General features: G+C 43.6%; 2 protein-coding genes across 2 annotated transcripts in view; one reads left to right on the top strand and one right to left on the bottom strand.

The window, feature by feature from the left end:
* Positions 1-12,374, bottom strand: part of Frat1 (frequently rearranged in advanced T-cell lymphomas 1) — a gene marked incomplete in the record, with an annotated part of 14,834 nt that extends 2,460 nt beyond the window's left edge. Inside the window, 4 exon segments of the mRNA XM_013506226.1 lie at positions 1-685; positions 8,002-8,511; positions 11,249-11,297; positions 12,328-12,374. Of these exon segments, the coding sequence (XP_013361680.1) occupies positions 1-420 (420 nt within the window).
* A 91-nt stretch (positions 12,375-12,465) lies between these two features.
* Positions 12,466-15,789, top strand: part of Arhgap19 (Rho GTPase activating protein 19) — a gene marked incomplete in the record, with an annotated part of 71,671 nt that continues 68,347 nt past the window's right edge. The window contains 1 exon segment of the mRNA XM_013506225.1: positions 12,466-12,580. Coding sequence (XP_013361679.1) covers positions 12,525-12,580 — 56 coding nt within the window.

Below are 15,789 nucleotides of genomic sequence, written 5' to 3'. Positions count from 1 at the left end.
CGAGGCCGGGGCCGGCGCCAGGGACGCGGGAGCCGGCGTGGCGAGTACTCGCGGTGCGCGCCGCCTGCAGCCGGGGAGCCGGAATCCTGCCGGCTCGGGTTGATTTGTAAACAATGGGTGACGTCGCGCGGGCCGTTCCACCGCGCCGGGCCGGGGGTACTGTGCTCTTGAGGGCCGGGGCGCCTGCAAGGTGAGGGTCCGGAGTGAAGCTGGCGGTTTCTGAGCTGCGTAAGGGGACCTGCTGCACCGGGGGACGCACGGAGAAGCGGATCCCGGCTCCCCCGGCAGCGCGGGATTGATGTTCCGGAAGATGCATACCCTGGCGGACTGCGTTGGTTTATTCCACACACGAGTACCGCCGCTTACACACACTCCCACACACCCCTCCCCTCCGCACGTCAATTCGTCTGGTTTTAGCATTTACGCTTTTGAGGTCGGAGTCCCAGCTTCAGGCGAGGGTGGAAAGGAGGGGAAGTCAGGCTAAGTGTCCGTAAGTCCATCAGGGAAACGAGGCTGACAAGGAAGGAAAGGGAGAAAAGGACCGTGTCTTGCGGTGAGGATGGCCGAGTTGGAAATGCCAAAGGCCACAGATGACTGTTTCTTGACTGGAAGCCGAAGCGCCTGGCGGCCGGAACTGGGGCTGGCAATACTGCACCGGAGGTAGCTGCAGTTCTTGGGCTGTTATCTGGAAAGTTTTAAAGAGTGCTTCAGCCCATAGGGGAAAATCCCCTCCCGAGGGGTTAGTAGGAGAGGAAAACCACTCTTAACCCTTCAAGGTACCATGATTGATTTAATGGTTAACCAAGATTCACTTTTATGACTTATTTATTTTTTGGATTTTTTTTTTTTTTTGAGACAGGATGTTGCTACATGTTCAGGCTGGCCTGGAACTCACTCAGATTCTCCTGCCTCGGCCTTCTGAATGCTGGGATTATAGGCATGTGCCACCATGCTCTATTTATTGATGTTTAGCCTGTTTATTTTTTTGTGGCGCCAGAAACCAAACCAAGACCTTGTGTGTGGATGGGCAAGGACTCTACCACTTAGGGTCTCCCTAAATTGCCCACGATGATTTTGGATTTGTGATCTCCTTCATGCCTTCCTTCACCACAGTAACTGGGATTACAAGGATGTACCACTGGGCTGAGCTTCCAAAACTGCATGCTGATTGAAAAGAAAAGGGGCAGAATATGATTCTTTAATGTTCAGATACATTGGAGCTTTCTTCATTCAAAATCCTAAGCCCCATAGCCATAGTTTCCAAACACTATACTTGTGGATAGACTTTTGGTGGATCAGTTTCAGCCCGCCAGGAATTTGACAGGGCATTGAACAACTGTAGTCTACTCTGGAGGCTGAGGCAAGAGGATCATTTAAGCCTAGATGTTCATGGCCAGCCTGGGCAGCAGAAATGTCAATTCAAACAATAAAATATAGGGGTTGGGGATTCAGCTCAGCGGCACAGCGCCTGCCTGGCAAGTGCAAGGTCGTGAGTTTGATTCCCGGTACTGGGAAAAACAAACAAACAAACAAAAAAAAGATAAAAACTAAATAGGGGAGAGATATTACCAGAGTGATGGAGACACCATATTTACTAAAAATCATCGAATGTATATGTGAGTGAATTTTATGATACACAAAGTATACATTGATAAAGTTGTTTTAGGGCTAGAGATGCAGTTTAGTGGTAAATTGCTAGTCAGCCACAAAGTGAGATCTTGGGTTCCATCCCCAGAATAACAATAATAAAAATTGTTTTAAAAATTAACTATGGGGCTGGAGATATAGCTCATCGGCACAGTGCCTGCCTGGGAAATGCAAGGTCCTGAGTTCGATTACTGGTACCCATCCCCCCAATTAACTATGAAGTTGGATATGTTGGTGCAGGCCTGTAATCCCAGCACTTTGGGAGGCTGAGGCAGGAGAACTGCAAGTCTGAGCCCCACCTGGGTAATTTAGCAAGATCCTGTCTCAAAAGTTAAATTACCCCCCCCCACACACCAAAAAAAAGTAGATTAGTACTTGCCAAAGGATGGGAGGAGAAGGAAATTAGGAGTAACTCTAGTAACTCTTAATGAGTTTAGGTTTTCTTTTTAGGGTGATAAAAATGTTCTGGAATTAGTGATGATGTTTGAACAATATATTAAATATATTAAAAATCATTTAAGTGTACATTTTAAAATAGTTTTATGTTTTAAAAAATAGTTTTATGTTATATGAAGTATATCTCCATTTTTAAAATGCTAAAAAGTCTTAATGGTCAAATCTAGCTGGTAATAGGTTGTTCCCTGTTACATTTTTAAAATTTTCTTCTCACTATGTAGTTCAGGCTGCCCTTGAACTCATTATGTAGCCCAGGCTGATCTTGCTTCAGCCTCTTGAGTGCTGATTTTTTTTGAGATAGGATCTTACTATGTAGTCCAGGGTGGCCTTGAACTCACTATGTAGCCCAGGCTGGCCTCAAACTCAGGGCAGTCCTCCTGCTTCAGCCTTCCGAGTGCTAGGGTTGTAGGCATGTGTTACCATTCCTGGCTTCTTGATTTTCTTGATGGCTAAAATTTTCACAATGAAGGGAGCATTGTGTATGGTACACACCTGTAATCCCAGCACTTGGGAGGCTGAGGCAGGAGGATCTCAGTGAGTTCAAAGCCAGTTGGGGCTGTAGAATGAGTTCAAAGCCAGCCTGAACCACAGAAAATAAAATGAATTTTTTTTTTTTTTTTTTTTTTGTCTTTTCAAGACAGGGTCTTGCTATGCAGTTCAGGCTGGCTTTGAGCTCACTTTGTAGCCCAGGCTGGTCTCAAACTCACAAAGATCCTCCTGCCTCAGCCTCCTGAGTACTGGGATTACAAGCATGCGCCACCATGCCTGGCTTAAAATGAATTTTTTGCACTGAAATGTTAGGCTCATTAAGCCTCAGAAAGGGGGGTATTAATTTAGTGACATCCTTTAGTGATGGCCAGGGCATGAAGGGCTCTGGCTGACCATTGGGCAGGAAGGGATGGGAAGAGGGGGATGTGCTCACCTGATACAAAGATGGCAGGAGCCCAGTGGGTGACGTGTGTGGCCTCACACTCTAGCAAGGGTGCATTAGTATTTGCTGCAGGTTGACACCGTTCTTTCTCATGATGCAGGATTTCAGACTGTGTGGTATGACCTCTGCTGCACTCTGTGAAGCCAGCCGCAGCCCCGAGTGTGGCGAATGGGAAGCAGCAAGGTAGACTTGGTCATTTCTTTGCCAGTCCCTTTGCTGCCAGCCGGTTTCCCAGACAGGGAGGTGCTGGAACCAGGCTGTTTGGGGAGCAGGGATTTGTACTGAGAGAATTTAACAGATTAGGTGGTTCCAGCGGAGATGCTTTAAACACCTCTCAGTAGAGCAGCTGAGGAAAGAGTGGAAGGCAGAAGATGGAATGTCTGGAAGACACTCACTGGCCTAAAGGAGGCTAAAGGAGGTGCCAGAGCATTAGGATCTAGAACTTAGCAATTAAGACGACCAGACAGCTTTGGGGCTGACATCAACACAGCTGTATGGAGTACTTTGCTCTTTTTTTTTTTTTTTTTTTTTTGGTTTTTCTCCGGTACCGGGAACCGAACTCACGACCTTGCGCTTGCCAGGCAGGCGCTTTGCCGCTGAGCTAAATCCCCAGCCCCAGTACTTTGCTCTTTATAGAAGGAAAAAGGACTCAAGATTGAGGATGAGGTTCAGGGGACGCAGCCCAAGTTGGGAGACTTTGTATACGGTTCAATCCCCCCACCCGCCAGTTCCTGTCAACTAGCACCCTGTAAATGTGACCACTGTTAGGAAACAGGATCTTTGCAGGCTGATAAAATTGAAGTCATACTTGATAAGGATGGGCTTTAGTGTAGTGCCTGGTATGCTGATAAAACAAGGACAGTTTGGACACAGGCACATAAGAGCACAGGACATCATGTGGTGATGGAGGCAGAGACTGGATTTATGCTGCAGCAAAACAAGAACACTGAAGACAAGCAAGTTTTTTTTTTTTTTTAATTTATGGTTATAGTGTAGGCTGGCAGAATTAAGAGCCCCTGTGACAGATTCTGGGTCGTGCTAGGCATAGCCAGTTTACTCCTAGAACAGGAATCAAGAATGAAGAAATGGAGCTGGGCATGGTGGGGCATATCTGTAATCTTCGCTATACTATAGGCTGGGGCAGGAGGACTGCAAGTCCAAGGCCAGGCTGGGCAAGTTGGTGAGGCTCTGTCTCAAAATAAAATAAAGGGGCTAGGGTTATAGCTCAGTGGCAGAGCACAAATATAGCCCTAGAGTGCCTACCTCTGGGTCTCTCTGTCTCTGCCTAACTCTGTCTCTGTCTCCGTCTTGTTCCGCAGATGTCATGCTTACACTGGTTGTAGTGTCACTGTTTGTAGGTGTTAAGAAGGAGCCTCTCCAATGTGCAGAGGTTTAATTCCAGGGAATTCCAGGGAATTGGATTACCCATTTGGATTACTTGGATTACCCCTGTAACCCTAGCAGTCTGGAGGCTGAGGCAGGAGGGTCAGTGTGAGTTCGAGGCTAGCTTGCACTACAAAGCAAGACCCTGTCTCAAAAAGACAACAAAAAGGGGGGGGGGGTGACTGGGGAGATAGCTCAGTGGTACAGTACTTGCTTAGAATGCATGATGCCTTGGGCCCAATCCCCAGAACCCTTTCTCACCTACCAAAAAAGGAATGGTTATAGGGAAGGATACAGGAGTTCTTGCTGTAGCTGTTTATCTAACAAGGGGAAACAATGTAAATCTCCCCTCTGTGTCTGTGTCTGTCTCTGTCTGGCTCCCATGTAAACTCTACCACTGAGCTGCATCCCCAGTCCCATCTGGATCTCTTTATGTAAGAAAGAAGAAAGAAAGAAATCTGTTTAGCTCAGCCAGGACCTTTTAAAAGCTAATGCTCATATAGTCAGAGAGGCCACCACAAAGCTGATTTGGAGAGTACTGCCAACCAGGCCTACGAGAAAAGCTAGAGCAGGAAAGAAATCAGATAAGAGTAACTAACAAATGCTGATTATTTTTTAACAGTTTTGTTGAGATATAATTTACATACCATAAAATCCACCTGTTTCAAGTGTACAGCTCAGTGGCTTTTAGATATTTACAGAGTTATGCAACCATTACCATCATCTAATTTTAGAATATTTGCATCACCCCCAAAGGAAACTTTGTACTCATTAGCTATATTAGGTATTTGTTCTATTCTTGGAAGCTTGAAAAGTGCTCTACAGAGATAATTTCCTTTAATCTTCCAATAGCCTTTGGGTTGGGTATTATGATATGTGCTACTGAAGTGAGCACCAATTTGGTATTATTATCCTTTCTTCATAAATAAGAAAACTGCGGCCTAGCAATAAGTAAATTTGCCCAAGATCACACAAACTCCTAGTGCCAGAGCCCAAACTCACAATTAGTGTTGTGTTTTTATTTTTTGCTTTTCTGAGATGGGGTTTTGTATGTGCTCAAGCTGGTCCCGAACTCCTGGACTTCAGCAATTCTCTTGCCTTGGTCTCCTGAGCATAGGGACTATAAAAGCCTGAGCCACTGTGCCATGCTAAGCCTGGTTTATTCATCTGTTTTGTTCAGTACTGGGGATTAAACCCAGGGCCTTCACACTCAGCTCCATTTCCAACTGGGATTATAGGCATGTGCCACTGTGCTTGGCTGACCTGTTTTTGTTTTGTTTTGTTTTTTAGACAGGGTCTTGCTATGTAATTGAGGTTGCCTTTGAACTCACTATATAGCCCAGGCTGGCCTTGAACTTGCAGTGATCCTCCTGCCTCAGCCTCCAAAGTGCTAGGATTACAGGTGTGCCCTATCACACCTGGTTTAGTCCAGTTTTTTATATAGAGAATACAGTTTCTCTACCTCTGCCCATCTAAAGCCTACCCATTCCAGCTAATCACTACCTCCATGAAGCTGTCTGTGCTCTTGCTGATAGACAGAGCATCTTTCCACTCCAATTAGTTCCTGGAACTGGGGTCTGCCAGCTAGTCACTTAAGTTGGTTCAGACTGTAGCAGAGAACCCTTAACAAGAGGCTGGATACACCAAAACAAAAATGTTTGTATAGTTGGGATGTGATTTTCCCCTAAGACCAAAATAATGTCATAATTTCATTTATTAACTTTTTGATTTGATTCATTTGCTCTTTCATTCATTCCAAAAATTGTGGGTAACCACAATTCCCAAACCAAATGTGGGCCTTTAACCCATGGTGTCTACGTCCAGTTGGAGAAGCTAATACTAATCAGACAGTCATCTGAACCAATCTAGAAATGCAGCAAATGTAATGTGGTAACCTGGGACACAAAGGCTGAGCCCTTAGATAGTTTTCATTTTTCCTAATGTAGCCTTCCTGTGCCCACAACTCTTGCATTCTCCATGCACCTAAAACCCAGCACTGTGTGGATGACATCAGGGTCTACCTCCAGCTGGAGCAGTAGCCAGGCTTCTTCCTCTTTTGGCTATTGGGTTGGAGTGCTTGGACTGCTGAGCACTATGAACCCAATCCTGAGGAACAAATTCTCTAGGCTTCCACCATTCCAGGACATGGTGCCTTGGGGGTCGCTTCTCAAAACAAAGTCTGTCACCTTTGCAGTCTTGAGGCTGCAAAGGCTGGAGTCCTGCTGGTTTCTGTGATGTCCTCAGACCATCTTTTCTATTGTCCTGTTCTCTTCAACAACGAAGTTCTCCTCTGCTCTAACTGTGAAGGCCATAACTTTACTGAAACTTTCTTTCTGGTCAAACTCAAAATGTTTTAAATCATTTGCTGGTGCTGGGGATGTAGCTCAGTGGTTCAGTGCCTACCTGGAAAGTGCAAGGCCCTGAGTTCAATTCCTGGTACCAAGAAAAGAAAAAGAAAAAAAAAAAAATCATTCTGCTGGGCCAACTGCTTTTGATTCTCAACATAGACCTGGCTATAAGCCCCTAAAGTACCCATGTGACCCCCTCAATAGACTGTCCTGAAATTTCTTCTGCAAGATTAATTGTGCTGCTGCCCTTAATCTCAGTCTCCTACAAAGTGTCTGGACATGAGCAAAATGCAGGCAAATTTTCTGCCAAAGTATAACACATATGGTCTGGAGTCCAAGAGCCAATATAGTCCTTGTTCCTAACTGAAACCTCCTTAGGCTAGTCTTTAACAGCTGCATTTCTATCAGTATTCTGGTCTTTGCAACTCTGGCCAGAATCTCTTATCAAGTTCAGCTTGCACCATTCCAGGCCTGTTTCTTCAGCCCACATCTCCAAACCTTTTAAAACTCATCCTGCTCCTAAACCACATGGTCAGGTATAGTCACAGCAATGATCCCACTTCTTGGGTACCAAACTCTGTCTTAGTTACTTTCCTTGTTGCTGAGACCAAATGCCCGATAATCACAAGAGAGAGAAAAGGCTTATTTTAGCTCACAGTTTTCAGAGGTTTTAAGTCCATAGTTGGTTGGCTCCAAGGAATGGCAGAGGGACATCACAGACGAGAAACATTCCATGGTGTGGCAAGCAGAAGGCAACAAGCAGCAAGCAGCTTGCCTTACCCTTTTATCTCATCTGGGTTTCAAGCCTTTTGGGCGGTGCCAGCCAAACCCAGAACTATGCAAATTCTAATTAGTGGACTAATTTAATACTGCACACCCTTCATTCCAGTATCACACACCCTAGATTCAGCCACCTTTGAAATCTCACATATGAACACATGAGGCTTTGGGGGAACATCTAGGTACAATCCATAACAGGCACAGAAAATCTTATACTTTAATTCAAGAGGGAAAAACAACAACAATGGAAGACAGAAAGATACCTCTAGGAACTGCAAGTCATCCTCCTTATTGAGAGTGAAGTTAGAGGCAGAGTCATGGGCTAATCCTCCATCTTTTTTGAGGTGGGGGTAGCAAAGTTTATGAAAGGTAGGAAAAGAAACAGGTTCTGCAGAGCGAGTTTGGGCCAAGTGCATGTAAGAAAAGAAGTATACCCTACAGCAGAGAGTGGCTCACCATGCATGAGGGAACACAGCAGTCCCTCCATCTTTTCTTTTCTCCATCTTGTTTATTCTTTTACTTCTTTTCTACTTTCCTTTTTCTTCTCCTCCATCAGGGCTAAGGCCTGGAAACATGGATGATGAGAATGCCATTTCTGCCCCAGAGCTGCAGCTTGGTGGGGTGTTGAATGGATTGGCACTGACCTCTATGGCAGACTCAAGATCTTGCCCTTGCTCTTGACCATGCCTGACAGTCTTGGTTGTCTGTTCTACTCCACAGTTCTGACCGCCTGGGAGTCTGTTCTCTCCTTTGATATTTAGTCCTTCATAATTCTAAATTGTAGTCTGTTGTTTGTGTCTTTACTATGCATTCATTTTCTCTCCCCAAGTCTATTGTAACTGCTGGAGAGCTGGGCCACTTCTCTGTGACCTTTGTTCAGTGTGGTTGTTGGAAACAAGGTGTTTATATGAATTGTCTTGAACTCCTGCTGGACAGTCATGCTTATCACAGGCTGACAGTCTGTACCTGCATAGAGTAAGGAGAACTTCAAGTGAGTCGTGACACTCTTGCAGAAACAAGGTATGCACACATGTCAGCTGAGTGCATATTTTCACAGCACTCAGCAATGATACTGCTTTTAATCAGAAGTCACAGCAGTGGAACAGTTGGTTTTGAGGAGAAACATGGCCCTCTCCAGAGTAACTGATTAAACTGAAACCACAGTGTCATGTCTGGTCCTTATCACAGAGCACAAGAAGAGAGAGGTGCTGTCTGAGGAGGCAGTGTGGCATTCTTAGTATTCTTCATGTTATCTAGTTTCAGTGTGTGCCAGGCCCTGTGCTGTTAAGCAGCTTTTCACAGATTATCTCATTAATCGTTACCATATCCCTGGGAGAGTTATTATTATTCTTTTTTTACAGAAGGGGAAATGGGATCAGAAAGCAATTTGTCCAGGGCCACACAGCTGGAAGTGATGGATTGGGATTTGAACTTGGGCTAACCCCACAGCCTGTGCTTTTATTCACTGTGCTGCATTTTCCAAACATTATACAAAAATGTGATTCTTCAATAAAGCATGTAAACCCGAAATACAGTTCCATGGTGTTCTTTGGAGTTACAGAGGCAACATTTTAAAGTTTTAAACAGTAACAATAGCTCCTGTTCCTCTTCCCTCTCTTTTTTCTTCTTCCTCTTCTCCTCCTCCACCTTCTCATTCCTTCTTTTCCTCTTCTCCTCTGTACATCAATTGTACCTGGGTGCTTTCACATGCTGGGCAAGTGCTCTACCACTGAGCTACATTACTAGCAACTCTTTTTATTTCATTTCATTTTATTTTATTTTAGAGACAGTGTCTCATGTAATTCAGGTGGCCTTGAACTCACTATATAGCCCAGACTGGCCCTAAACTTGTGACAATCCTTCTGCCTCAGTCTCCTGGGTGCTAGTATTACAGGCTTCTGCCAACACACCAGGTCTCAGCCTTCTTTTTAAAAGTTTGAGACAGGACCCTGCTAAATTTCCCAGGCTGGCCTTGGACTTACGCTTCTTCTGCCTTAGCATCTGGAGTAGCTGTGATTACAGGCATGTTCCATTGTGCCAGTGGATATTTCCTCTTTCATGAAAACATCAATTTAATTCAATCAGTTGTGTGCTGGGTGTCATGGAGTCTGTTCAAATTTGTTTATACTTTTGAGGATGGGCAGAATTTGAGCTTTGGGTTTCCTGCTTTGTGTATAGAATGACTAATTTAAACTGAATTTTTCCAATGCTATATGGGATTTAATGAAAATTTTACTGAAGGACTGGGGATAGCTCATGGGTGGTGTCTGCCTAGCATGAGTGAGCATGGGGTGCTCAAAAAGTCACCGATAAAAGTTCTGTTCAACTTTATGTTTCTTTTCATATATTTGCTCAGTAGAGATGATTTGTTAAACTTAAAACTAAATGTGATTTTTTTTTCTTTGCCTTTTTGAGACAGGGTCTCACTGTGCAGTTCAGGATGTCCATGAGCTCACTTTGTAGCCCAGGTTGGTCTCGAACTCTCAGTGATCCTCCTGCCTCAGCCTCCCAAGTGCTGAGGTTACAGGCATGCGCCACCATGCCTGGCTAAATGTGATTTTATTGGGTCACATGTATCACACTTTTAATATGTATTCATAAACTGGGTAGAGATGATCCATGGAGGAGCCCCGGGTAATCATGACTATAGAGGAAAAAGAAAACAGTCTGTTGCTAGACACAGGTGCAAGTGTCTCGGGCCTTCTTTTCAATCCTGGCCTTTCTTCCAGCCATCACACCTCAGTGAAAGGAGTCACTGGTAAGGAGGTAATGCGCTATTTTTCACAACCATTAGGCTGTAACTACTTGTTAGTTTTTTTTTTTTTTTTGGTACTGGGAATCAAACTTACGACCTCGCGCTTGCCAGGCAGGCGCCATGCCACTGAGCTAAATCCCCAGCCCTGTAACTACTTGTTAGATCTTTCTTGCATATCTCTGTCTTCCTGAGAAACCACTTTGAAGATACCACCATGCATTACAGCAGCCATTGATATTTTCCTACTAATCTGTCCATAACTCTGTAATGTTTGTATTGTTCCTATGCTATTTCGTAAATGGGTGTATGTTTGTTACTATGTGTTTCCTACAACAACCATTGAGAATGGTCAATGAATATTCAGTTGGTCACTTATGTATAGCTCTATTTATTTTCTTTAGAAAGCACTTTGAAGATACCAAAGTATAGTACAACAACTACTGATAATAACCTACCACTTTTGTCTGTAACTTACTATTATTTGTTTATTTGTTTTCCTGAGAAACTATCTTGTAGATAACAATATGTAAAACAACAACCATTGATAATTTCCTACCACTTTGTCTGTAATTTGGTAAGCCCTCCTATTACTATGTTATCCTTCTTTTACTCTTTAAAATTAAAAAAAAAGAGATGAAATGCTGTGCTTGCCTAGCATCCCCAGGGCCCGGGGGGGTGGGGGGAATCTTAATGAATTCATAAATTGAAAAATATCTATTAGAACACAATTTAATTTTTATCTAGATAATGCAGTCTTGTTTATATTTGTTTAAAATATTTAGTGAACAACCACTGTAATCCAGATACCACAGAGAACCAACTGGATATAGTCTCTGTCCACTTGTGGCAGGGAGCTTGGGTAGGAATGCTTACTTGAAACAAATAGTCACACAGATATACAAGCTATGAAAGAAGAATTATGAAAATTTAGCATGGAAATTGACTCACGTAGTCAGTCCATGGAAGCCCTCTGAACCAGTGATATTTAAGCAGAGGCCTGAAAGATGGTAAAGTGTAAATATGTCAGCCAGAAGCAGCAACATGTGCAAAAGCCCTGAGGCAGGGAAGAATTGTTGAGAAATAGGAAATGTGGGCTGAGCTTTGTGAAAGGCAGTGAGAGTGCTGTGAGCACCTTCAGGTAGAAGGATATAAGAAAGAACAACAGGAAAAGTATCTCTAGAAAAATGTGGCATAAAAAAAATATAGGCTGGGTGGTGGCACATGCTTGTAATCCCAACACTTGGGAGGCTGAGGCAGGAGAATCACTGTGAGTTCAGGGGTAGCCTAGGCTACATAATGAGTTCAAGACCAGCCTGAACTACTTAGGGAGGGAGACTGTGTCTCAAAAAACAAAACAACCCCCAAGCTTCAAACAGACAAACAGTCACAAAACAAAGCAAAACTGAAACCAATACAGAATAAAATTAATGCTTTAAATTTACAATGGTTTTACTTCTATTGCCTCAGTTAATTCTCACCAGAAGCCCGTGAGAGTGGGAGGTCAAGCATAATTATTTTTAACCGATGAAGTTTAAAGCTCAGTTAGGAACAGAATCATGTGGCTTTTCGTTCCATGATTCACGCAGTAAGGCTGACTCTGTGACACTGGGAAGCTGGAAGGGCATAGGTGGAAGGAAGCAGAAGTGGCCTGGGGTGCTGCCTGGCCATTAAGGAAAGGTGGCTTTGAACTGTGTTGAATATAAGTACAGATGTCCCTCCCTGTCCATGGGGAGTAGCTCCAGGATCTATCAAAAGCCCCAGGTGCGCCACGCCCTTATATAGAATGCCTTAGTATTTGTTGTTACTTCCTCCTCTTGTATATTTTAAATCATCTTTGGATTACTCATAATATTTAATGCTATGCAAGTAGTAGTTATATTTTTTAGGGAATAACTACAAGATAAAAAAATCACATGTTCAGTACAGTTACAATATTTTTCCTGAATATTTTTCTGGAAAAAGATGAGCACAGGCTGAGTATTTCCCTAAAAGTCGGTGGAAGCCGAAGAGTGGAGACTGGTACTCACCCACTCTTTCTTCTATGCTGGGGCTGGGGAGGGGCCACCAGTGACAGTTGGGTATTTGAATAAACCAATAATATCACGAAGCTGTTCATGTTGAGGAGGGGCGGGAGAGTCATCCAATCTCAAGGGAGACAGGGGATACGTTAACCAATCCAAGGCGTGGGCGGAGCCTGAGGCGGGGTAAGGCGTTGCTGACGAAGATGGCTGCTGAGGTGCAGAGCGAAGGGGAGGTGCCTGCCCGAGACTCCGGCCCGAGGTGAGCCAAGTTCTCGGTCCAGCTGCCTAGGAAACCAGGCCGCAGGCTGGTCACACGGCCGCCCTCTCCTCGTTGACCCACGGGGCCGGGCTTTGTTTCTTCCTTGCAGGGCGTGTGTGCCGTCGCGCCGGCCCGGGCAAAGTGAGGCGAGCTGTCCCGGCTCCGCCGCGCCCCCGCTGGTCCGCGCCGGTCCTGTCGCGTCCCTGGACGTCGCCCCGCGGTCGCCAGCTCCCAACGGGCTGCCCTCCTGGGCGCTGAGACCTTTTGGTGCCGAGGTGTTTAGCCCAGAGCTGTTTAGCGCATCCTTCACGTCACACAGCAGTTAAAATCTGCTCGGAGGCAGTTTAGGCGCTTAAGTGTTTGTCAATTAGGGATGCGTTTGCGTCCTCGGGCAGCTTTTAAACTTCTCTGCTTCACTTTCATCTGTCAACGAACATAACAATGCCTGTTTCAGAAAATGTCAAGATCGAATGCGACCATGCACTTAAAGCTTCAAGTACTAGCCTAGCAAATAACCATCCATGCTTGATAGATTTTTCTTTTTTCTAAGTAGAACCGCTAAAGAACAAATCGACAAAAGAGGAAGTCATGACTTTATTTTGCAGAACTTTCTTTCCTAAACAGGTACAACTAACTAGTAGTGACGATACAGGAAAATAAAAACTCCCAACCTGAATGATATCTGGGACTATCTGGACGAGTTCGTGTTCTCTAAAATCGAAGAATGAATTTTAGGAACAACGGAGGTTAAGAGCAGAATATATTTATTGAGGGAAAGAAAGCTTCTGTCCAAGAGAGGGACATGTGGGGGGCCCGAGTGGGTTACCCCCTCGACTCTTTCTTTTCTGGGGACTTTTATAGAGCAAAACCACGAGGTGAGGCGGGTCCAAAGTAAGGGAAAAATGGACAAAACTATGGTCAGCCAATAAGAATTGTTCAGGTAAAATTGATTAAATTGGGATCAAATGTAGCAAGTGGGCATGAATACAGAGCAGGGGCTTTTCCTGTAAGGGGTTGGGTCAGGGACTCTTATCAATCCCTGATGTCCATCCCTTGGGGGTAAGAGGGTGTATTTGTCTAGTCCTTTGTCTTGAGGTCTGGCTCACAGGTATCTTGTCTTTGATGTTGGCTCCTTCGAGGGCCTTGCCCTATCTAACTGTCTATAATATTTCTATCTAACTCAGCTGCCTGTAACAGTGAGACTGTCTCAAAACCAAACCAAACCAAATCAAACCAACACACACACACAAAAAAAAAAAAAAAAAATTAAAAAATAGGTATAACTAGATTGAACGTTTTCAGGAAAGAATTTCTAGTGGACTTGTCCTTGCCTTAAGCCTGAAGTTGTTTTATTGATTACAAATACATATTTTAAAAGCTAGAATTCAGTTGAATGAGCTTATTTACTGTTGCCTCAGTGTAGTCGTAAATCAGTAACATGCTTTGGTTTGGCATCTGTGGTGAGTTTTTTTTTAATCAGATTTTATTGGTACATTTTAGATATACATAATGATCATGTTCATCATAGAGAATTTGTATCTGTCCGTGATATAACTTGGTTCTTTTTTTTCCCATTCCCCTACCCTCCTTTCAACCCCTCCTCCCCTCCCCATTTATAAAAGCTTTGTTTCCATTTTCTCCTACTTTTCTAGCTTTTTTTTTTTTTCTTCCACTTTTCCCTTCCTTCCAGTGGTGCCATTTTGTACCCAAAAAGAGTTCAAGAGTTTTAGGAAACTAAGTTGATGAGCGAGCAGGTAATATATCTTACACAGAAGCATTTTCCAGTCTTTGAGCAGCCCATAAATGGTTGACCATTTTTTTCCAGCAGCTGTACAGGGAATGGATAAATTTGATTGGCTCATCCCTCATCCAACTTTATTATCCTGAATTGTGATAGAAATCTGAAGACAAATAAAATACGATTCTATAGCAATAGTTTGAATAGTTCACTTACAGAATATTATCAATTGAATTTAAATTTTGAGTGTTATATGATCAACAGATGTTCATACAATTTTACTTCTACCAGAAACTTTTTTGTTCTTGTTTTTGAGACAAGGTCTAGCTGTGTAGTTCAGACTGGCCTTGAACTCACTATGTTACCTAGGTTGGCCTTGGACTCACAACAGTCCTCCGGTGTCAGCCTCCCAAGTGCTGGAATTACAGGCATGAGTGACCCACCATGCCTGGCTCTCAGTCTGAAACATTTTAATTAATTCAATATTGTAAAAGTTTGGGGTTTCTCTGAGGTTTTATCATGTTTTTATGTTTTTATCATGTATTACCGGTGTTGAGCTTTGTGTAGGTGGTTAGTAATGCATGGATATTAGTCTGTCATTTCTTTTCTTTTTTGTCTTTTTGAGACAGGGTCTCGCTATGCAGTTCACGCTGGCCTTCAACTCACTTTGTAGCTGAGGCTGGCCTTGAACTTGCAGTGATCCTCCTGCTTCAACCTTTGAGTACTAGGATTACAGGTGTGTGCCATCACACCCGGCAGTCTGTCATTTTTGAGACAAATATCTTGTGATGATAAATACCATAAACATTCTTTCTGTCCAGAAAATAGTAACTTTTCCAATGTTCTGTTGGGGTGTTCCTTGTATTCCATAGTAATTTTTTGTTTGGTTTTGTCTTGAGACAGGGTTTCACTATATGGTTCAGGCTGGCCTTGAACTCACTATGTATCCCAAGTTGGCCTCAAACTCATGGTGATCCTCTTCCTGCCTCAGCCTCCCTGGTGCTGGGAGTATAGGCATGTGCCACCTTGCCTGGCTTGTATTCCATAAAGACAATGAAAGAATTGTCTGATTTACACAGATTAATATATATTTGAATGTTGAATGGAGAAAATGTGATCTTTTATTTAGAACTATATAACTTTTAAAATTAAAAACAATTTTTTTTGAGATGGGGGGGGTCTCACTATGTAGCCCAGGATGGCCTCAAACTCACAGTGATCCTCCTGCCTCATCCTCCCTAGTGCTGGGATTACAGGTGTGTGTCACCATACCCGGCTTAGAATATAGCTTTATCATTATTTATCATTATTTAACTGTATACTTTTATCATTATTTAAAGCCTGCTCCTTATTATGAATGCTTTGATTATTTATTTTTTTACATTTTAGATAGGGTCTTGCCATATTACCCAGGCTGACTTTTTTTTTGTACCAGGAATTGAGTACAGCACCTTGTGCTTGCCAGGCGGGT

The sequence above is a fragment of the Chinchilla lanigera genome, unplaced genomic scaffold, assembly GCF_000276665.1.
Source record: "Chinchilla lanigera isolate Chin_1 unplaced genomic scaffold, ChiLan1.0 scaffold00106, whole genome shotgun sequence".
NCBI lineage: Eukaryota > Metazoa > Chordata > Mammalia > Rodentia > Chinchillidae > Chinchilla > Chinchilla lanigera.
The sequence above is the reverse complement of the archived record's forward strand: the minus strand, read 5'-3'. Positions and strand labels throughout refer to the sequence as shown.